The 23,436-nt window shown below is 40.3% G+C and overlaps 4 protein-coding genes across 4 annotated transcripts; 2 read left to right on the plus strand and 2 right to left on the minus strand.

The window, feature by feature from the left end:
* Positions 1-1,886: 1,886 nt before the first annotated feature.
* On the minus strand, positions 1,887-5,748 carry LOC137939007 (HVA22-like protein i). The gene is made up of 7 exons (XM_068784163.1): positions 5,445-5,748; positions 4,612-4,754; positions 4,367-4,465; positions 4,212-4,268; positions 4,051-4,114; positions 3,759-3,968; positions 1,887-2,538 (listed from the first exon to the last, which is right to left on the minus strand). Exons 2-7 carry the CDS (start codon positions 4,641-4,643, stop codon positions 2,023-2,025), a joined length of 978 nt encoding a protein of 325 aa, XP_068640264.1. The 5' UTR covers positions 4,644-4,754; positions 5,445-5,748; the 3' UTR covers positions 1,887-2,022.
* Positions 5,749-6,681: 933 nt separating this feature from the next.
* Positions 6,682-11,350, plus strand: LOC137938995 (ranBP2-type zinc finger protein At1g67325-like). The gene is made up of 7 exons (XM_068784147.1): positions 6,682-6,962; positions 8,032-8,396; positions 8,492-8,570; positions 9,135-9,226; positions 9,321-9,475; positions 10,206-10,286; positions 10,369-11,350. Exons 1-7 carry the CDS (start codon positions 6,797-6,799, stop codon positions 10,415-10,417), a joined length of 987 nt encoding a protein of 328 aa, XP_068640248.1. The 5' UTR covers positions 6,682-6,796; the 3' UTR covers positions 10,418-11,350.
* Positions 11,309-12,566, minus strand: LOC137938996 (protein SPA, chloroplastic-like). The gene is made up of 5 exons (XM_068784148.1): positions 12,380-12,566; positions 12,159-12,242; positions 12,029-12,080; positions 11,575-11,731; positions 11,309-11,485 (listed from the first exon to the last, which is right to left on the minus strand). Exons 1-5 carry the CDS (start codon positions 12,536-12,538, stop codon positions 11,464-11,466), a joined length of 474 nt encoding a protein of 157 aa, XP_068640249.1. The 5' UTR covers positions 12,539-12,566; the 3' UTR covers positions 11,309-11,463.
* Positions 12,567-21,436: 8,870 nt separating this feature from the next.
* Positions 21,437-22,391, plus strand: LOC137939260 (auxin-responsive protein SAUR50-like). Its single transcript, XM_068784493.1, has one exon. It carries the CDS (start codon positions 21,550-21,552, stop codon positions 22,018-22,020), a length of 471 nt encoding a protein of 156 aa, XP_068640594.1. The 5' UTR covers positions 21,437-21,549; the 3' UTR covers positions 22,021-22,391.
* The last annotated feature ends 1,045 nt before the right edge of the window (positions 22,392-23,436 follow it).

Consider the following 23,436-nt stretch of genomic DNA (forward strand, 5'->3'; position numbering starts at 1 on the left):
CAAAGAGAGTTCAACATAGTAAGCAAAGTAAGAAAAGTAGAGCCCTCCAATCGAATTGAAGAGCAAAAAGGCTTTATTGAAGACCATTTACCCAAACACTAGATTACCAACCAAATGAAGGCAAAAAGAAAAAAAGTAGACAACAAGACCGGCTAACGAAACGATCCCTGTTGGACCAAACATGAGAGAGAAAAGGTACTAAAAGTATCCATTAGCCACCCAAACTATTGTACTAAAGAAAAGAGGAGCGATTTATGAAGGTCTACCAACCAGACAAAGGCTATCCGAATGACCAATAGATAGAAAAACCATTAGAAGCATCCATTTGAACTGTCCAAACACCTAGAAGAAGAACGAGAAGCATTTGAAAAAAACATTCGACCAATCTACAATCATCCAAAAATGACCCATTCTAGAAAAGTTTCAGAATGAGAATAAAATCAATAGGGGTAAGATAACGTTTTAAAATCTATAAGTGACCTATCTATGTGACTATTATATATGAGAGAGAGAGAGAGAGAGAGAGAGAGAGAGAGAGCTTTTGGTGTCTCTCATTAGAAGTTTAACTCACCATTTTGACAAGAGAATCCTCTTAATTTCATGTGTTTAATGCCATGAGTTTAGTTTCCATTTTGGTGTCAAGATATATCTGAAATCTGTTTTAAGAACTCCTTGTTGCCATAATTTCTAAGACTCTTAACTATAAACTCCTACTACTAACCAAGAACACCAAAATTCTTCCATTTTTAAAAAACTCCTTCCCTAAGTTGGTTAGGTTTTTGTTATTTCCTTACATTAGTATTCCGGTTTTCATCAAAGTTTTTATTCAAATGAATAAAAAAATTCAGTTTCCTTTTTCATTGTTAAAGATGATTGATTGATCAAACGTATAAGGCTGATTAATCAACTTGAGAGTAACATGTAAGCCGGCATGGCGCTTTGTGAACTGTGAGGACAGTCGGGTGGTGTCTATTGATTGATTTAGCCTTGAAGGGATTCATCGGTTCTCTTCACGGAGATTTGAACAAACTGTCTAATCTCAAAGTGAAACAGCTTCTTTGGCAAAAGGGTTCAACATCGAGGGCACGGTAACACAGCGAGACGATGAGCCAGCAAAGAGCAAGAGACACGAGGGATGAGGGTTAGGAAGGAAAGAGGTTCAAGAGAGCGAGAAAGCGAGCCGGCAAAAATGGGAAGCAGGGAGTGTCAAGAGAGAAGAGGATGGAAGAATTGACAAAGAGGAGGACGCCGAGAAGAGTAAAATTAAATGAACTGGGTTAAGGTCGAAATTCACTTTGAGTGAAAGTGAATGAACTATTTATTCACTTTTACTTTCCATCGGCATATGCTTTTGGGTAGTGAGAGATCACTTTTACTTTTAATTTCCCTCAGCCCATAGTATGACTCCAACGGCGACACATGACGCTTGACCCAGTTAAAAAACACAGTAAAAAGGCATTAGAAATAGGATTTAAGAATGAAGCTCTGCGCCCCTACCGTTTTCGGTGAAGAAGACATGGGAGCACCCAACACAGTCCTCTCCCTAGTGCCCGACCTCCCGTTTCTTCCACAGGCCTTCCCACCTCGGGCCTCCACATGATCCGGGCAGTTCGCAGCAAGAGGGTATTCCCCCGCCTCCACCCTCAGAGACGCCTGCGGAGCTACCTGAGACTGTGGAGATAAGATTCCGGCGAGGAACAAGGAGACAAACCCGTCAGCGGCAGCCGGAGAACTTCAATCCACCAAAACCACCGCCCTTTCCCTAGGAACGGGATTTCATGACCATCGGCGAAAATGCAGTAGAGCTCTACAAGGGAGAGAAGGGTCTTCCCCAACATCGTTGTTTAAAAGCTCTTTAATGAAAACACCATATTTATATATCAACCAAATAGTCTTTGTTCCATTCCCCCTCCCCTGCCGCCCCCCCTCTCTTTTTTACTTACATTTCAGATCAATCAGCAAATCTAACACTTACCACTAACTACAAAAGATGAAAGAGAAACGAACCAGTGGAAACAGCTTCTAACGGCTAGCTGCGACTCGACTTCTCCTCAATCTCCCTCGTGTGACCCGAATCGCCTCTTCCATGATCATTTCCTGTGGAGGATTTGAATTTCCCTCTGCTACAGTTAGTTGCATCTCCACTTGCATTGGTTCTTCACTGCTTGATGTGGCTGACTGGCTACTTGTTTCTGGTTCCGTCGGAGTTGCCTTTTGCGTGTTGGTGGATCCAACAATTGTTTTTGCCTTTTGTGTATTGGTCGTTCCAGTAGCTGTTTTTTGTACCGGTGATTGTGTTGGAGCCGTTTTTTGTGTCTCAGTATCAGGTTCACAATGTGCTTTTTGTACTGGATTGGATCCCAGTGTTTGGGGCGGCGCCGGAGATGCAGCGACTTCCTGCACAGATTCCTTCGTCGTTGCACCAGGAGCTGGTTGCTCGAGTGCCACTGGCAGCTGTTGTTGCCCTTGAGTTGCTGGGCGACTGGATGGTGGAGCAGGTGGAGGAACTCTGACCTTGGACTGTTTTTGTTTCTGTTGCTGTAGTTCAGTAAATGTATTAAAACTTGTACCATGAAAGACCAATGAAGTCAGAAACACACAAGAAAAAATCTATTATTCACCTTTTTGTGCACTTCTTCCGTACTTGAAATCCAAACTTGATGTAAATGACAAAGTTTAAAGCATAAAAACTTCAACAGAGAAAATGTTATAGAATCAATTGATATCTTCATTGTCCATTTAGGACAAGTTCATGATTCAATCAATTTAATGTTTACATAATCTAGCAAATGCCAAAAGCGTAGTAGTCTATAAAAGACACCTACTCACACTATTTGGAGAAAGAGGATGTTAATCATGTCGCAGACAACCATCTTGAAGAGTGGCTTGCACTCTTCCATGATGAGTAGATTTCAAGGTTGGCCTTATTGGCAGCTTTGCTGACCTTCGAAGTTTGCTTACCTTTCTGACTGCCCATGATGTTGTAGGAGTAAGTGGATAGAGAATGAGGACCTCAAGAGAACAACCTTGAGTATAATTTAATCATTAAAAAAATAATCATCAACTGATTGGTAGTCGGCTTCTCAAAGTCAGAAAATTGCTTGAGCCAGATATAACTATTAAACTGAGTGATAGTTTAATGGTTATTCTACTTCAGATTTGTCTTCATTTTACCTTATTCAGTCAACTTCTGCTTCTATCTTTCCTCCTCTCTCCATCATATTTATTTTGCTCTTTTCATATGACGTTTCTCAATTAGTCAGCAATTTTCAGCTTTACTATGAGCAAGCTTCATTCTCCACGAGAAAGTTCTCTATTGACACCTTAGACCAGTTTGAAGTGAGACAACATGCTGCACATCTTTGACGAATGCAGCACTGTGTAATATTCAGATTTGAAACTGACCAATTTGGAGTGGCCAGGTACAACATAAAATCATGAAATGCTCTTCTAATGCTTTTATTGGAACAGAGCAAGAAAGGCTCAAAAGATTAAGGAACACAAAGCTAGTAAATGTAACTAATAATACAATGGACACCTGTATTTGCCAAAGCATCCATTTCATACTTTTATATAACCTTGAGCTTGGAGCTTTTCTGGCCCAAACATTATTTGAGTAAATGGTTTTGAAGCTAGTAAAGCACAGAGCATGCAATCTACTAGAGATTGGCAGATCATCAAAACCCACCCAATCACTCAATGGTAAACCATTTACTGCTTACAAAGTAATAAATCTATTTATTCTTTTCAAGGGGTACCTGAGCAGGCCCAGGCCTTGATGATGACTGCGCAGCAACAAACTGAAGAATTTCAAAAATTCTCGTCTGCCCATAGCTAGCAGCCCTTTGCCAGTACAGTACAGCCATATCACCTGCCCTAGCTCTCAACTCCAGTAAATTGCGATCAATTTCTGTTTCATGCTTTGCAACATATGGCTTCAAAAATGCATCGTAAACATATGTTGTACCCTGGTATGTTTCCAAGAAAAGACATTACAAGACATGCTAAAGAATGAAAAATTACTGAACAGAATAAGCATGGGCACCGTACCCTTGTTTTAGGATACCACAAATACACAAAGAATGCCAGCTTGGCTTCACTGTACATTGGCAACCTTCAAAATATGCACATTTAACATAAAACCTGTTAAATGAGCCCAGAAAAATGATGGACAAAGAGATCATGCAAGGTCTTAAGCCAAGAATTATTACCATGAAATAAAAGCATCCCCAACCCTCTCCAATACTGTCAAGACAGCAACTAAAATCCTGGAGATTTCAGACAAGGATTAGCTTGTCAGCAGAAAACAATGTTTGCCATATATGTAAATTTTTGTTTGCTAATAGTTAAAGGGTGACAAACCCACCAATATTGACACCAAAATCGCAGCTGCTCAATCTCAGGCTTGTTCCTTTCCACAGTTTTAAAGCAATCGTATGCTGGATAAGCATAGCCAAAAACCATACTGCGAACACAATAAACACTTGAAAATCACCACAACTCCATCTAAAGACATTACATTTGCTTCTCTTCTCTCAAAGGAAGTAACAATCAGGAAATTTAACAAGTAGAAAGTAGTGACGACTGTCATTGTTTAAGTTCAAAACATACACAAGGCCTCTGGTGAGAAAGGATCCCATCATCTTGGACAGTAAGAATGCCTAATGGATTGAACTTCTGCAGCAACCACCAGAGTGCCAAAGCGCTAAGAACTCAATCTAGTAAAATTTAAATAGATTCAGGACTCCAATTCCCTGTGAACCAAGACGATGAAAAATTAGTTAAAAATATTCGGAGTTCATAAGAATCTAAAAGAAAAAAAAATCGTCAGATATACATAATATGATAATTAGACCCAATTGAAACAACTAGTTGGGAGTCATCCGCATTTCGCATACAGACCATCAAACTCATCAGATAAATCCACAATGCAGAAGACAGGACTAGATATATACAAGTAACGAAACCATGAACATACAAAAGTCAATCCGCAATTCGTGTTAAAAAGTTGCATAGTAAAAAAATCAAACTCCACGTATTTCCAAATCTCATCATGAAAAGAAAAGGAAAAGAAACCAGTAAGTGGGACAAACAAAAAGCGAATACCTACATTATCAACTATTTAATTTCTAAAAATAAGCAACAGAAGCATAAAAAATAAACGAATTAGCAGGAGAAAAACAAAGACAAGAAAAAAAAAACGATACAGGGAAAATAACGAATTATATAGAAGAAAAGACTGAGGAAACATTTATTCAAATAAACACCAGAACAACTGAATAAAATCACCAGCACGCACGGAACAATTTTTGACAGTAAAAAGATAACATACAGTAGAAAATCACCAAAAAGTACTCAAACAAGAAGAAATTTTACGGAAAAATTCAAAAGTCCAAACTAAACGAGAGAAGAAGAGACGAGAAGCGGTCGGTTGCGCAACTCACAAGCATCACAGCAAGAGAAAAGCCGCACCTCATGGAAGCACAAAACCCTACAAAGAAACCGAAATGCTGGAGAAGAGAGCAAGAAGACGCAGAAATGATTATCCGGGAGAGGATCTAAAGGCTCTAACGGATGTGTGGGGCATGAAATCGCGGTCGGTTGCGCGAGCCGGAAGCGTCGCGGCCGTACGGCTTCTAGGGAACTAACTAATCGACGTCTGTAGGAGCGAAGGCAAATGTGGCCAACAAGCCGTATCTCGTTTTGAATTTCTTTTTCGGGCCCTTCTTCCGGACTCCTTTCCAAGTCTAAATCATTCCTTAATTCGTCTCTCACATCCGGACTTAGTTTTCGGATTTTAATCTTTCCCTGCCCACTCGTACTCAGAGTTATCTCGCACGTATCGGATTTTCTTTAATTTCTTTTATCCGAATAATGGACACGTACCAAAAGAAAAAGACAGAGAGAGAGATGCCTTTCACTACTCGCGCATGTACGTTTCGTTTCTCTAGTCTCGTAAAGCGTAAGGCGATCGGTGATCTCGATCGGACGGTTGTTCTTGGAAGTAGTACAATGGGACCCTCAGGTCCGACAAAAGGTACCGCTGACGAGATTAACCATTCGGGCCTCCGAGTTTCTGCATGCCGAACGGGCCCACCGGTTGTTGCGGTTTTCCATCTGCTTTTATTTTCCCCACCATGTGAACAAAAGGATCACCATGATTGAAAGACATCGTCGGCGAGAAAAAGCAAAGAAGCTCGGTGGGGACACAGACTGGAGCCTTGCGAGCCACGTATAGAACCTGTGATTAGGCCCAGTGGTCCTGGTATCATAGCAACGTGGGCCCGAACTACTACGTGAGAGCTATTGCAGAGAAGGCGACGTGCTGAGTGGTGGTGGGGTCATCATCTTGGATCCCTCTTCTTCTACCTACCGTAGATAAGACAGGTGTTCATGGCGGGGGCCACTTCCAGTTATATTGATAGATGAGTCCACTCCGTGGACTTGGTGGACCGTTTACTACTCCATCCACGTCTTTTCACCTGTCAAGTTAGGTAGATCAAATTACGGATTTACCCAAGTTACTTGTAACAACTTTGGTATCTTTGGATCCAAATCTTGAGATATTGGGCCCCCATGTCTGTTATAAGCCCATCTTCAAATCACTCGTGGGCTTCTCGATAAAAACAGGGACTTGAATTGGAAGACTGGAAATGGAGAACCATCAATTGCGGTAGTCCCCCCGCGGATCTGCCTTCGGTACTGCTGTGTCGCACTCTCAGCCTTCAGCTAGAAGAACAAAGGCCCTTCGCCCGTCCCTTACCCCGCCTCTTGGAAGTAACAGCGCCGGAATATCATGGCGGAAGGGCGAGAAGGAGATTGGGAGTGTGGCGGCTGCCAGAACAGGAACTACGCATTCAGATCCTTCTGCAACAGATGCAAACAGCCTCGTCTCCTCGTCGACACCAAAACTCCCGCTGATTCTAAATGGCTTCCGCGAATTGGAGACTGGATATGCACTGGTTCTTCTCTTATTTCCTTTTTCTCTTTTTTTGTTTTTTGTTTTTTGTTTTTTTTAGGTTTTTGTTTTCTTGTCCCAGCTTTATTAGGCAATGAGTCTAATAGGTTAAGCTGCTTGATATTATTTAAATCACGGTAGCGGAAAGGAAAATTTTGTCAGAAGTTTTAGTATTTATCTTGATGAAACTTTGTCAACTAATGGTGAAACTAATTTACCATGATTTCGAATGCTAAAGGAAAGCTTGGACATTCTTGCCAATAAGTTCTTCTGTACCGTTTTGCTTGATAATTATGTGTACGTCTAATTGAACTTTGAATCGGCTGCCTAAAGATGAGTACTTCACTCTCTTTGTAGTAGCCGTAGAAGCATTCACTCAAGTGTTGGTTGAGGTGTGTGATAACTTCACTCTCTTTGAATCCGCTGCTTAATCATGATGTTGAAAGGTTGATCTTTAGCTTGTGCTTTTTTGCTGTATATAACATTTCTGTACAATGTAATGTGGAAGATTTATGGAAAGTCATCGAAAAATAGGAAAAGAATTATGAAAATGGAGGATATAAAATATTCAATCACATTGGCAACTGGAATGCGCAATATTGGATTTTCAAGGACTGATTAAAAAGAGGGAAAACGTTCTGTTGTTTTCACATAGCAAGTTTGTGAAGTTTTATATTAGTAATCAAGTCACCTTTCATGAAGCATGTTCTATTGTACTATTTATTGATTAATGCTGTTGGTTGTTTCCTTGTGCTGATTGAAAATTCAAATTCATGTAAAGAACAGCTAGGTTTTATCATATTTATTCTGTCCTGGTTAATCACTAGCTGATTTACAAATGTTTTTACTATAGAAAAGTAACCAACTTGTTATCTTGAAGTATTTGAATAGCCAAAAAATGTAGACAAATTATTTCTGCTAGTTGAAATTAGACTATTGCAATCAGTTGGTTTTAGTGTATGACTGGTGTGTGTGCGTGTATTTTTGGTGTGGATGCTTGGGCTGGTTGGTGTGCGTTACTTGGCTGCATTATCCTCGCTGGGTATTTCTGGGCCCACTGGTGATGTCAATAGGTTGCAGTAACAACAATTATGCTTCAAGAGAGAAGTGCAAAAAGTGTGGGCAACCAAAGGAGGTAGCAGCAATGCCAGCAATTGCTATGCCTGGAGCTTCTCTCCCAACTTATGCACATTATTTTGCCAGGGCCCAGGGAGCACCAGGACTCAAGTTGCTGACAGCTACTAATCCAAATTGGCCATTTGGAGGTGCTGAAAAATATGGACTTCACCCAGCTTCTGGTTGGCCCTTGCTTGGGAACAGTGGTGGTGCTTTTCCATATGCAACTGGTGCTGATCAGCTTCTTATGGCTCCAAAAGGATGGCGCTCTGGAGATTGGATGTGTGGCTGTGGATTCCATAATTATTCTTCACGCGCACAGGTATTTCCGTTCATGTATTCAAGGGTAGCTTATGGAAGTAACTACGTGTCTTTTCAAAGGAGAAATAAGTATCTTTTATTTCTTTTGGGTGGCAGTGTAAAAAATGTGGTGTTCCTATGCCATCTGGTTGGCCTTCTTCTGCAGCAAACTCGTCAGAGTCTTATTTATTTCCTGGTAAGGAAAGGTCGTGATTTCTTTGGATACTATTTATCAGTGTTTGGTATAAAATATTTTTCTTTCTCACATTTATTCTGATCCTCTGTATTTCCCTTCTCTTCTTTAATAGAACTCTCATATACTTTTTTAAAAGATTACTGTATGAACTTGAATAATAATATTGTGTGGAGCAATATAAAAAAAAATCGTGTGGTGCTGTCAGAGATGTTTATTGTTGTCATTTTGGTGGAGTTAAAGTTCTTCCTGCATTATGTGATCATTGTCTTGTTCAGTTTTATTTTATTTGTTTATTTGTTGAAGTAAATCTCGTATTATTTCATTTGATCAAAACAAATCAGTCTTTGTTATTACCAATTTTGAGCACATGTTAAAAAAATGCAGAAACTGTGTCAGTTACAAACGTTTTTGCTGCTGAGCATAGTCATGGGTTGTGTGTCATTTTACTTTTCCAAGGCTTTCTTAGGCTTTGCTTACTTGATGACTTAGCATCATCATTTGAATTCTGTTTACTTCTTTCAATTTCTTATTTCTATATTTTCTTCTTAACTTTGTGGCTTTTAGCTTTGGGAACAAAACGTTTGGCATCTGATGAATTTGTGAATGAGTGGGACAACAAGCGACTAAATGCAGGAGATGTCAATAGCCATTTTCTGGTATAACAGAGTCTGAACCCAAGTATTAACTGTTTGTTTCCTTGTGTGTATTTTTGCTATTCTTTGTGATGCCGTTGTTTTTTGGATTTTCTAGACAAATGGGCATCAATATTCCTATCAAGGTTTTGTTCCAATGGCAAAGTCTGGTAATGGTCCTCCTGATATGTATACCACATACCCAAGCGAAAACATGACAGCTCAGAATCCTTCACTACAGCTTGCAACAATGCCTACGCTTATAGGAAAGGGGTGAGAATTTTTTTCCAGCTTTATCATCCTTATTATTCTGAGAATAGCTGCTGCTTTTTTAAGAGAAACAGAGAGGCAGAAAAAGTAGGGGAGAATTCTGAGAATAGCTACTGCTTTATTAAGAGAAGCAGAGGGGGAGAAAAAGAAGCTAAGGAAAATACAGCATTTGAGGCAAATAAGAAAATTGTATGAGGAACCCATACCTGGCTAGATAGTCCTTTGCTTTATTTTTTGGGCTAATTTTGATGTATTTTGTTCCTTCACACTTAAGTAACATGCAAAATTTTCTCGTTGGCTATGTTTCATCTTTGATGTGCATTATGCTTTACAAGTCGTTCACTGTGTTGTTGAGGTTTTGACATTTGTTCCATGTGTAACATATCCTTCTTAGAAGAGATCTGGAAGAAAACATTTCATGAGAAGCTGCTCCGTTGGAGAATGTAATGACTACAATATGAGGACCTTATTGGTTTCGATACCACGTAGATTTATAGTTGAATTCCATGATCGATCGCATCATATATGGAGTGTATTCTGAAGAATACACAACAGAGCAAGCCTTGCTGGGGTACTTGCTATTTCTGACTGGGTGTGGGTGGGCGATAACAGTAGAGTACTTGGTTGCTCCTTTTCTGGATGATATAAAAGTGGATGGAATAAGAGTAGATTACTTGGTTACTCTTTTTATGGATGTTCTAAAAGTGGATTAGTTGTATTTGATTTTCTGCAGCGCGAAGCAATGGCGTGATGGAGACTGGATGTGCACAAATTGCAACAATCATAATTTTGCATCTAGATCTCTTTGCAACCGGTCTGTTTTCATCACTTGGAACTTCTGTGTTGAGGTTCATGAAATTATGCTGTGGATTGCTGAAAAGATCTTCCTTGTGCAGGTGTAAATCCCAGAAGGAAGCTACCACTCAGCCTGTAACTGTTGCGTAGACAGTGGGTTGAGGGCTTGAGATCTTTATATTTTATTTTCACAACTGAACACATTAAAAGTAAATTGGATAATGTTATTAAGGTTTGAACTCCAATTAAAAGATATATAACTAGCAAGATTGTTCATTAATGTATATAATTGGCCAGGAAAAAGAGATATTGCACTGGGCTAATTGAATCCATGCATGAAAAATCTTTTTATGGGTACGTGGCATACAAATTGGTCAATCCGTGAAAGGGCATGACTTTTTAAAACATGATTACATAAAAGAAATTTACATGTGATTTTTAAGTCCTATCTTCAGTAATCCTCTGATTCAGTATCTATGGCAAGTTTGGAATGCTTTTGTAACTGAAGTTGGCTTACTCGGATCAGGTGCTTTGAGTAATTTTTGCTTGACATTTCGACGAGAATTTCTGTTTTGCACTTACATATGGCAGGTTCTAGTTGGGATGAAGTGATGACAGGAACGATCTTCGAGGAGCGAATTTGGTGAAGTGTTAGCTCTTGGACGATATACCCTTAATCAACTGTCTTTCACAAAATAACCTCCATTTCCAGGATTTGACAACACTGGTTAAAATTGTCATTTAGTGTTCCCCAAAGCACAGGTGTGCTGCTTTGAAAGGATTAACAAATCCTAAATCTCTCTTTTGCATTTAATAGTAACTAAGTTGCATATTTCAGAATTCTCATTCAGATGAATGATTTCTCTCGCTCCATTCAATTCTATCATTTGTTGGTTTCTTCACCAAAGTTTTCTTTTCAACTCTTTATTCCCTTCTTTGTTCTTTTCATTTTTCTATGTTTTATCCTTTGCCTGCTCATTTTTCTCAGCCTTGTAAGTACTGAAGCTATCTATGCTATAGACATTGCAATTGCAGGAGCTCCATTCTGACTTATATAGGTTGAGGAAAAGATAAAGCCAGAAAGTAATTGAGATCTCACCTTGTAAATACAAAAAATTGATAAAACCCATCTCGTAGACTACAATTAATTGAATTTTAATACACGCCCCAGATGGATGTTTCTTCTCCTCTGGCTCTTAATCGTCGTCTTTGAATTCTCTGTTTGTGAAAAGAGACTATGAGCAAATGGACCAAGAATTGGAGTAATTCAGACACCTTTCTGGTTCTTGGTTGTTAAACATTTTTACCTGCGATCAAGGTAGCGAGGTTGAATTCCAGATCCTTGGCAGGTGGTGCAGGTCAGATTACCCGCGCCTTCACAGTTGATACATGCTGAAACCTCGGTTTCTCCGGCTCCTAGATCCACAGTCACATTCCCAGTTCCCATACAAAATCTGCATTTCTCTGAATTCCAACTATAACTACCATCACAATTTTGATAAACAGAATAATGGGTTTGGCTGATTTGCCTCACAAACAAGTTTTGGGGATTTATGTAATGTTAGGTCCAAGGTTCGTCATAAAATGACTAGCATGTGTATGCCTTGTTTTTTGTATTTTTCTTTATAAATGTATGTATACATAGGTGTTTTTCTTCTTCTTCAAATTTTGTATGATTCTTAGTGTCTCACAGTTTGTTTCCAAGGAGAAATTTCTCCGATGAAATCCATTTGTCATCAACAGAAGTGATTAGAGACTTACGAGCGCCAGAGCCATTGCAGGGGAAGCAGAGCTGCGTGTTCTCTCGTTTCGCCTGAAACACGGCCAATACACAAGGGTAAAACATAAAATCTGCAGCAGCTACTCGCGGAAAATTTTCGTCCATACTCACCGCATTATCAATCTGGGTTTCATAGAAAACCGGAATGCCAATCCCAACGGCAATACTGACGACACCCACCGAGATCGCCACCAGCTGAAAGCACCGTCGTAAAAGATAAAAGAAATTGAAGACTGAGAGACAAACAGGAAACGAGAAAAGCAGACACCACTCCTGATTCCTTTCATCCAGAACAAAAACTGAATTTTCAAGTAAAAGACGATCAGGTTTACCGTGTTTTGGTCGATATCAACGGCCCTTATGGCGGGATAAGAGGTGGGCGGTGCTCGTATTCTGCTGGGTTTGTGCGAGAAAGAGAGAGAGACCTTTGAGTGGTGAGAAGAAGAGAGGAAAGGAGAATGAAGGCGAGGAAGCGAAGGCGCGACTGACATGGTTAGCTTCGTGGACTCTGCTGCTCCGGCGAGTTGCTTTCTCTACTTTCAGTTTCAGAGACGGAGATCGAGAAAGAAAATGAGCCTTCAGTCTCACGGGCAGTCTGATCACCACAGGTTTTTCTTCGGATAGGTGGGCGACGTTTCGCACGCGCATGGCAACTATTTGACGTGGCGGGGCGCAACAGTATGTGTGCACCAAGGTTCTTCCTGTCAGATCGACCTTAATAAGCCCATCCACTATTTGACGTGGATGGCTCTTGCTCTTAATAAGCCCATAGAGCCTTTTCCATGAGCCTTTTATAATGGGAGGGCAAGGGGATGACGATTCACCTTTTCAACTTAATACTAGTATTAACATTGTAATGTGTAACGCATTTACAACTTGAATATTATTAGAGGAGCTTTTGAACAAATGTAACGCCAAAATTTATACAATTTTTTTATAATCCAATATGTTTTGGATCTCTAAAATGCTCACCCTTCTTCTCATGTGGAATCCCACATAGTGGAGGGGAGTGCAAGGCCCCTTCCCTCATTGTTAAAAAGGAGGAAGCTCCACCCTCTTCTACAACAGGACCGATCTCCCACCCTTCTCATAGTTGCACAATGTTAGACACCGATATAGGAATATTGATGTATTTTGGTTGTAACTAGGGCAAAAAAAATAATTTAATTTATAGTAGTGTAAAAGTTAATTACTACATTAATAGAGTTGCTAGATTTTATCTTTATGCATATTTGTGTTCACCTCCTTTAGCGAGGGTATAATTATCTTTTTTATGAACTTATAACCCTAATTAGAGATTAGAAATAGAGGGTAAGATGTGGGAAGAAAAACTAAACCCTTTTTGCTTTCTTTTCCACTTCCGAAACTTCTTATCTCTTCTCTCACAACCCTAACTTCCAAACCATCTTCTTCCACTTTTTCTTCTCTTTTTTTTTCTACATTAGTATTGATAACTATTTTAAACCTCTATTTTTCATGGTATCAGAGTTAAAAATAGATTTTTGGAGAAGGTAGATATCCTACAAGTCAAGCCAAACTTGACGAAACACAAAGTTCAAAAATCTTTTGTATAGTTTAAGCTCAAGTACCAAGTTTTCTTCTTCATCACATCTCCAGACTTTATGAAGGTCTTCCTCTAAGATTTTCACAATCGAGAGCATTTTTTTAGCTGCATCTAATGGAGTTTCAAGTTAAACATTAACCAGCTATGTTTTTTCCATAAATGAAGATTGTATATTGTGCATGCGGAATCGGTTCTATTGCATGAGTGAGTTTCGTTTATGTTTATGTTGTTTAATCTAAGCAAATAATCTCTGATTTAATATTAAGGTTCTCTCATCGTCTTTAGAAAGAACCTAAATAGCAATCACAAATTTTTCTTTGTTTGTTTTGTCTTTCTCAACATAAAAGAGGGTGATTTATATATAATATTGTCAAGGTTTCCATTTTATGACATTGAAAAACTCAAATTGCATTGCATAATAGGAAAGCATACCTAAGTTGGTTCTTCATCTCCTTTTTTTGACAATTTTAATCAAGTCTTGGAGTTTTATATCATGCTTGGAAATAGTGAAGTTGTGTCATCTATCATATACAATGGTAAGTCAAATGACAAAAAGGGACAATATAGTCAAGTTGAATCACAAATAAATTTTGATTGGTCAAGGGCCATAGAGATCTATGTTGGATCTTGAAAGAAAGAAAAGTATCTTACTAATGTCCCTTCTCCTAATCCTTCAATCGCATGGAAAGTTGAGAATTATCATGTCATGTTTAGGGCCTCGGGTTCGAATTTCTGATTTCACCCTATAGTCGGGAACATGGCAGAGAAAAAAACCTGTCGGGTTTCAGGTTGCCGACCAACAAATTGTTACTAACCATTACACCAAAGATCGACCTATTAGCGAAAGCGCAACTTGCATATTAAAGACAAACCCATTCCAACACTCCCCCGCACGGGAAACACCCGTGTACAAATACAAATGCAAATGCACAATTCCACCTATACGGGAACGACCAAACACAAAGTCCCACCTATGTGGGGACGGAACAAACGGGGGGAGCGGGACTCGAACTCGAGACCAACCTGCTCTGATACCATGTTACTAACCATTACGCCAAAGATCAACCTATTAGTGAAGGCGCAACTTGCATATTAAAGACAAACCCATTCCAACACAAATGAGAAAGATATAAAATGGCATTGAAATGGGTTGAGTGTATGGGAATGGGGCCCAAACTGGTTGGGTTTAAATCGGATTTATGGGAACTAGGTAGGGACAGGGTTACAAGAATGATGATCGGGTAAGGGTCAAGTTTGGTAGTTTGGGTTTTGAGGTCAGGGATCGGGTTCAGGTTTGGATTTTGGTAAACCCGACCCCAATCTGACCCGTGCCCACCCGTAGTCATGTTTTGGTGGATTAATAGCATGAAACAAAATATTGTTAACAAAGTCATCTACCGTAAAAATGCAGACGATATTTGAGATAAGAATGTTTCAAGAGAATGATATGTCTTGTATCTATGGTCTTTGTACTTAGTGGTTTAGAATCCAAGGAGGTGATAAAAGTGTTATGAAATATGTTGGTAAGTTAGAAAGTGTTTATTTAGAAATCATGAATTATCACTCATTTGTTATGGATGAAGTACAACTTGAAAGGCAAGGAGGATATCAAAGTTACCAAATCTCTTTATGGCCTCAAACTAGAATTTGTGGGCATTCAACCTCAAATTCTTGTAAGTAAAGTACTCTCATAAGTGGTCAGAGCAAAACAACCTATTCCTCCTACCATAGCTAAAGGTGGGTCATTTGCCATAAACTTCTCTATATTTTAAATAGTGCCAAAACAATTAGAAGATATGATGTAATTAGGGATATTATTAGTTTATGTTCCTTGTCTCTTTTTTACTTTTACTAGGATGAAAGACATAATTGTAATACTATACATTATCAATTATAAATAGAGCTTAAGGGGGATGGTTTGGACGAAATCCATAATTTCATTCTTTCTCCTATTTTTCTCCCCAACATGTGTTCTTCTTCTTTCTCTATGATGTAATCCATGAATTCTTAAAAATCAACATGGTATTAGAGCATTGATTTTCAGAACTGGTAGCTATTGAGTTTTTCAAATCATAAAATTGGTACGTTGATGTCTTGATCCTTTCATTCAAGACTTGAATTCAAGATATGTTGAAGACTCGGTTTGGAGACCCGTTTTGGTCACTAAAAAAGAGTTGTAATATCCTATAGGTAAAGCTCGCTTATAGTCTTCTCTGATAGGTACAATAACAAGGTGGTTGATCCTTAGTGGTATTTTTGTTTAATTTGCATTTTTTGCTTCTACTTCATCATACACTCTGTTACTGGTACACTCTATCAGTGGTAGTCTCTATTAATCTCTCAGTCTCACGGAGCCTTAAAAAATCACGTAGCTTGGTCTAGCTAATAATCAGTCTCCCTCAGTCTCAACATTTTGTTGTGCTAGCACATTGTGATCCACAAATTGGGTTATGTTCTTTAGTGAACTATGGGGTGGTTTTGTATGTTGATCACGACGTCCGTATCTTGATGGCCTCTCGGCTTCATGGAATTATGAATTAGGATTTCGATTTGATAGCATTGGTTTGGTATCTGCTGTGTGAGAATCAGACTCCTCTGGTTGCTCAGTTTGAGTTTCTTTATTGTCAACTCTGTTCTAGTTGGATGTGGTGGCAGAGCTATGACATTTCTCTATAGGCGGAAGTTGGGTATCAACTATGTAGTTTAGTGTAAGAGTCTTTGATAAAAAAGATTGTCTTCAAGTGAAGAAGTTGCTCACAACAACATCAACGATCAAGTTTTTTTTAGAGCTAAAACTTCTTGATCATCAGGTGATCCTTGGTATCTCTGCTCTGCCATTGCTGGATTAATCATCGATATCTCTACTCTGCCATTACTGGATAGTTCGCTTGCTTTGCAATTGATCGCTTCTGAAAGTTGTTTTGTTACTAGATATACAACCTATCGTCGACTTCTGATATCTTAACTTGTCATCGAATTGGAAGTTGTTGTCACCACTTGTTAACCATTGTCAACATCCCTTGATCACTGGAGGTTGGCATCGTTTGCTCGGTTGGAGCTTGGTTGGCAAAACGTGGCTGATTTGATCTAGCTTTACCGAGAATTCAATGAACCAGTGATCAGTTCGGGAAAATATCCTACTGTCTATCGTGGTAATCGAATCTATTCTGCTGTATATCCTGATATTCACTCTACTCTCTTTTCCGGGCTAACTACATACCAACTAACCAACACAGGGATTATTATTGTTGTTCCTTCGAGTTAATGCTAGTTTTTCATTTGGGAAGATCATCTCCCGAGCTGGTATTAGATTATTGACATATATCAAGATACTAATATCTGCATTCCAAGTTGATCTCTACAGAAACAATGGTATCCTTATGGCTCATCTTGACTCTACCTGACTCAGTACCACCGAGCCCAAACCGGGTTGCCCATTCCGAGTTTCTTACTGCTACCAATCAGGGACTAATTTAGACTCAGTATAACTCAGTTCTTTAACTTAAGATCTTAACTTGGTTTGACTCATTTGTTGACTCAGCTTGACTAGGTCCCATGAGAGCTCTACTCTGTCTTGACTCAGCCCATTATTCCGAGTCTCAATTTCTGGTAGATCTAGATTGGTCTATTGACTCGGTACCTGACTTGACTGGACTCGGTTGCTTGACTAAGTCTAACTCGATCCCTTGGCTCCGACTTGATTATATTATTGGATTTATTGGCAGCGTATTACTCGATTCCAGCTTATTATTTGGTACACATCTTCCTTATTCAAGGATGGAGTCATTGCAGATTATTTTACGTGCCCTTATTATTTTTAATAACTTTCATTATTTACCGGTTATCTACTGCTATATAAACTGCATATTTGGTACGTATTATTTGGTCATTGGCCCACTACCGCAATTGCTATTATGTCTCTTTGACTGAAACATTATTACTGAAGAAAAACTCTTTGGTTGCTTGCCTTGGGTTCATTATTGGTTAACTATTGTCGACATTGGTTCATACGAGGGATTTGAATTACTTAGAAAAATAAAGCAAATGATGACTTCAACTTCTTCATCTTATCTTACTCGTTATCCATTTCCATTTTATTATTTAATAGTCTTTCTCCTATCATCCTCCCTTACTATTTCCATCAATTACCCTGTGGCACTCTACTGTATGGTATATTGCTTTCCTTTGCACCCATTGGAGTCCACACAGTTCTGCCACAACTACTACGTACTTTAATCGGAGTCCTTAAACAAAGTTAGCCCTCTTAGTTGACATGGCACGTAGGTCTATAATACAAAGTGCAGGAATTTGCTATGCCCCGGAGCATGAAGCAAGTCCTCATTCTTCTCCCCAGCTGTTCATGTCTTGGTCAAAATAGGAAAACTGTTATGGAATTAACAAGCAGATAATCAATTAGCATCCCAACAGCTCTACAACCCAAGAAACCCTAACTCCTCTATTTCTTTATGCATAAGAAGAAAAAGAAAACCACGAAAGCTGTAAAAGAGGAGGCGCAGACCAAAAACATTAAGCAGCCTCTGAAAGAAGAAAAAAATATCCAAAAACGGAGAACCCATCAACCCTGAATAACACGGAATATAAGGTTTGTGTTTCAATCATTCCAGAAGATTTTGGTCAGTAAAGATATTCCCTTCACCAAAGTCACCCCATGATTGCCGTAGCAAATTATTGGAGCGAAGGGTCTCTGCAGGAGTTGAAACCACACAGGGTCGGGCCCGTTACAGAGAGAATGACTGGAGACAGCCATGATAGAGCAGCATTTGTAGAGAATCATCATCAGGTATGGGGTTACTTTCATGGCCGTTTGGCTTCATTCAAAGAGCTTAAAATATTTAATGCAATTCCAGTTTTCAAATCTCAAATACACGAGAGTTGGAGAAGATGGGTCTTTGTTTTGAGGTTGGTGGATTATGCTTCACTGCATGTGCAGCTTTCTTTCTTTATGCGCTACAATCCATTCCTTCTCTACAAATTTTTGCCTTATATTCCGGCCCAGAACATGCTGACTGCCTTCTCCCTCTTCGTCTGTCTTTTCTTTCTTTTCTTTTCTGAGTCTCCGAACTCGCTCTTAGTTACTGCTCATATGGCTTCTCTCCTCGTTTTGTCTGGCCATCAAGTACGTACCCTTTGATGTATACGACACTAACCAAGAATCTTTGTTTGGTTTACTCCTAATAATCTATTCTTACCCACTCGTGGAAATCTCCTCCCATCTGTCCCATGCATCTCACCTTCCCTGTACAGAAAGTGAGTGTACACCTGGCAACCTGGCACCCCTCCTGATATGCCTGTAACTTGTTTATCTCCATGTAACCTACCTTGGTTAGAGTCCAAAATTCCTAGCTATTATTAACATTCTTAATGTGTTACAAAATCTACAATGGATACCCAAGTGTCAGAAGAGCAACAAAACACTGTGCTTTCGGTGTCCATAAATGCAACAAGCCCTAAATCAACACTATGGCTGTAATAGAAGATCTAGCAGATATATTACTTCACAATTGTTACTAAACCCTTGTTAACAAATTAATCTACTTCGGGTACGCCAACCGTGTTGTGCCAAGTGTGAATGGTAAGGTGGGCCCACGAGTCTCTAAGATTTGATTAAAATTTTTGTAATCACCACGAATTGATGGTGAGAGTTTATATTGAATCTATACAGAAAAATTAAGATCGATCTGCTCTGATACCATGTAAGATTTGATTAAAATCTTTTCAATCACCACGAATTGATGGTGAGAGTTTACATTGAATATATACAAATAATTTACAAAAATAATCGGGTTTTTCTGACTCTCGGCTGTCCTCTGCCTTTGATCCCAGTAATGTTAGGGATCAAATAGTCAAGTTCGAAATCTATGGAGCCAATGGGAAAGTAGGTAGTCCCCAGGTTGGCCAATGATTAGATGCTGCTAATCATTGTACTCAGTCGTTAGGAGGATATCTGATGTTAGTGGTTTCATATTATATAAGTAATTGAACTTGATGTTAATTTGCAGCTCTTATAGAATCTTGTGGCAGTAAGCAGCCCCATATTTGATGCAGTTTTGTAAGAATGCTGCAAATTTGATTACAGTGGGCGGCCACTGGAATAAATTTACAGATACAGAGATGGCCTCAAGCATTGTCTTCCCTCGGGAAATGATGAACACACAGACTTTTCTTCTTTCTTCCTTCTTCTTTCTTTTGTTGTGGATAACTCATCTTGGGCACTGTGGTGCCATGTATGGGGACACTCACGTGGGATCCTCGACGGAGAAAAAAACGAAAAGAACTGTCCATAATCTCTTCACTTCTGTCACTGGAAAGAGTCTTCTCTCAGCGTTTTTTTTTTTTTTTTGTTTAATTTGAAGCAGAAGAGCTGAGTTTCTGGAGATGAGTGTGGCCTCCACCCTGTAAAGTACAAACAGATGCCTCACTGTTTCTAGAATCAAAGCGAGCACTCCATTCGCTGGTTTTCTTCTTCCACTTTCTGGAGGAATAGTTTATAATTTGTATTCTTGTAATCTCTTGGAATAAAGGAAGAACACGAAGCGGTTCAACAGTTTAAAGGGGTTGAGGATGGAAGACCGTACCAGAGGGGCGCGTCCTTACGTAAAATGGAAGATGGGTCCTTCCCTTGGGTTGGCTTAAACTTAGATTTTAATGACCTCGGGCAGTTAAAAACGGTGATTTGTGGTAATCGAAGCCAACATTGTGCATGTGGGGAGCGACTGTACTGGTCGTTGAATGCGGCGCACGACGGAGTTCTCTCCCGGAAACATGCGAATCGCTATCTTAATCCATGTGAACATCATAAAAGTTTTTTCTTGAGCGAGCTCGTGAGATGATTGAACTGTGTTTTTTTGTTTTAAAATCTTCGTTTGACTCTTTCTTTTAAGTTAACTCAATTAAGACCCTAACATTTGCCTATGTTTGACCAAGGCGAGTTCGTCCTCGGCCTTAAATCTAAAATTGTAATCGAATTTAAACCCAATAATTTTAACGGAGTTCGAATTAACACGGCAGAGTTAAAACGTAAACACGGTGGCCGTTCAGCGAGAGCCACGAGCCGAACACCCGCGGGGTCGCGGGCCATAGTGGCACTTTTCGACTCTGGAGTACAACTAAGCAAACCCCTCGAATCACGGAGCTCTAAGGCCCCACCACGTGGACCCACAAAAGCTCTGCTGCTCGTGGCATCGACCTCCCACGTCAGCGTAACGCCGCAACGGTTCTTCTCTGCGGGATCTCCGCCTTTCGGTGGCGAGTCATTCGACATGTCATCACTCTCTTCCCACCGGACGCTCCGCCGATTCCGTCTCACGGGAGATTTTTAAAAGTACCTTTTTACCTGTCCGAAATTATCCCTACGCCTAATAAATAATGTTCGTTGGGTCCCTCAATTTGAAAGCAAAGGTCCAGTCAGCATGAGGTCAAAAGGGTCATGATACATTTTATTATTTTTACCAGGGGCATTAACGTTATTCGATAATGTCGAAAAATATAAAATATAAATTAAAGAAGAAATTTCTTTTTTTGGGTTTCTAAAAAAGGTATAAAATTTTATTAAAATAATAAAAAAAAGCGTAGAAAAGGGAATCTTCTGTTCACCTTTCCGGTTTCAACCTGTCCCTCTTTCCTTTTCTAATCCGACCAGGATTTCTAAGGATGTCATTCAGAAATTATCCCTGCGTTTCTCAATAATTACGATTTCTGCCCTTCACGCCTGGATAGGTTACTCTGTGGATATTTAGAAAAGAAAGGGTATTTTGTAGTTTCTGCATTATAAAAGCCTAGCTCTGGTTTCAGGTCAGCTCCCCCCACTCCTCTCAGTCTTCTCTTTAAAGCAAAGTGGTGGAAGCTCCAGCAGCCTTTCACAAGACTCTTCAGGGGTTGTTCCCTCCCCTCTCTCTCACGTTTCGCTCTCAGAGGAAAATGCCAGGCGGTCTCGGTAAATGCTGCAGAATTCGGCACATCGTGAGGCTCCGGCAGATGCTACGGCGATGGCGGAGCAAGGCCTCTTCTGCAACTCGGATCGCGGCCGTTGGCTCTGTTTCTGAACGCATCCCGTCCGACGTGCCGGCGGGCTACGTGGCCGTCTGCGTTGGGACGAGCTCCCGGCGGTTCGTGGTCCGCGCCACGTACCTGAACTACCCCGTGTTCCGGAAACTTCTGAACGAGGCGGAGGAGGAGTACGGGTTCACCAACTCCGGCCCCCTCTCGATCCCCTGCGACGAGTTGCTATTCGAAGAGATCCTCCGGTTCGTCTCCCGGGCCGACTCCAACTCGGGTCGATTCGTCAGCTTGGAAGACTTCAAACGTTGCGCGTATGCCGGACCGGCCAAAGACGGGTGGCCGGAGTCCAGACCGCTGCTTCACGGGTTGGCCGACAAATCCGTCTGGTGAAGCACGTTTGGCTTTGAACTCGGATGACGCAATTGAGCCGGCTCAACCGGGTCAGTATTCGAACAAATCAAAAGAAGAAAGCGCAGATGGATGTTCTCCCATCTCTTCACCCCATTTTTGGGTTTCTTGCTCCGGCGGATCTATGGAGATGGCAAAGAGGAATTTTGGCCGAGTCGTCCCGAGTTCGTCCTGGAGGAAAGAGCGAATAAAAAAAACTGAACCAGAATTCAGACGGAAGAAGAACAGAAGAGAAACCATAAAATTTGGGCCTTTCATTGTCTTGTAATCTGTAAATGCTGTGAGATTATTATTATTATTATTATTAAAAATATGATTCATCAATCAATCAACTGAAATAGTTTCAATTTGTACGTAATTCGAGACAATTTTCCTTGATTTTATATTTAAAAAACAATGTTGGGAAAAACCAAAATCAGTTTTTTCTGTTGCTGCGGGTATGAAAATGAAATGAAATGAAATGAAATGAAATGAATGATTGATGGCGCGTATGAAGTATATTGCTCGTGAACTCTGCCATGTTTGTTTCACCTGCTGCTTTTCAAAATACTTTTTCGACGGAGATTTGTGGGGCCGGGGCGGTTTTTTACCATAAACGGTGACACGAATATCGCTTGTCGGGGTAAGTTACAAAAGTGGAAGACCCAGGGGCCCACCGCACATGTGCCACTCGAGTAGACTTTGCAGCTAGGTACATGTGCAAACGCAAGTCATGCGGGGGGAGGGGGGGCCCGACTTCCCTAGGAGAGGCACGTGGGAGAGGCGCACACATGTGAGAGAGAAAAGTTGGCATAGCTCAGAGATGAAGTTGTCCGAGCTGCCGACTAATTTAGAAAGGATAAGACCACTTCCCCAATGATATTACTTATAATGCAAAGTTCGTAGTCAAGATTCCACGTTAAAGCTTGAATGACATTGCAACTAACAAAAAGCATTCCTAACCTTGGTACATCCACGTGCCTTTCCTACCTTAAGCTCCGGTAGAGAAACACCCCCTTGGTTCCTCATGTCCTTTATTAATCTTTTGTACACTTGTACTATGGTAAATCTTTGTTAGATATTGGACCCATAAAGCACATCGTCCGGTCAATAAACGTGGAAGAGCAATAGCATTGGTAGCAGCAAATGGGGCTGATAGAACAGAAGAGAGCACATCATCCGGATGTGTTTTGACAGTTTTTTAAAGTAAAAAGACGAAAAAAGCGACGAGTAGCTGGGGCGGACGGAACCGGAGAGAACGCATCGTTTGGTAAAAAGATGTGAAAGGATTTTGCGGGGAGAGATGCATGTGTAAGTGTTGGCGAGTCATGCGGTGGAGTTGTCGTTCTAGAGGTGCAACACGAGGAGGTAAGGCCCGGTGCAACGGTGGAAAAAGGTGAGGAGGACGGAATCAAAAGT

This window comes from Aristolochia californica, unplaced genomic scaffold (assembly GCF_029961685.1).
Source record: "Aristolochia californica isolate CCGP_79_NKW_82.1479 unplaced genomic scaffold, dmAriCali1.0.hap1 SCAF_8, whole genome shotgun sequence".
In the NCBI taxonomy this organism is placed as follows: Eukaryota; Viridiplantae; Streptophyta; class Magnoliopsida; order Piperales; family Aristolochiaceae; genus Aristolochia; species Aristolochia californica.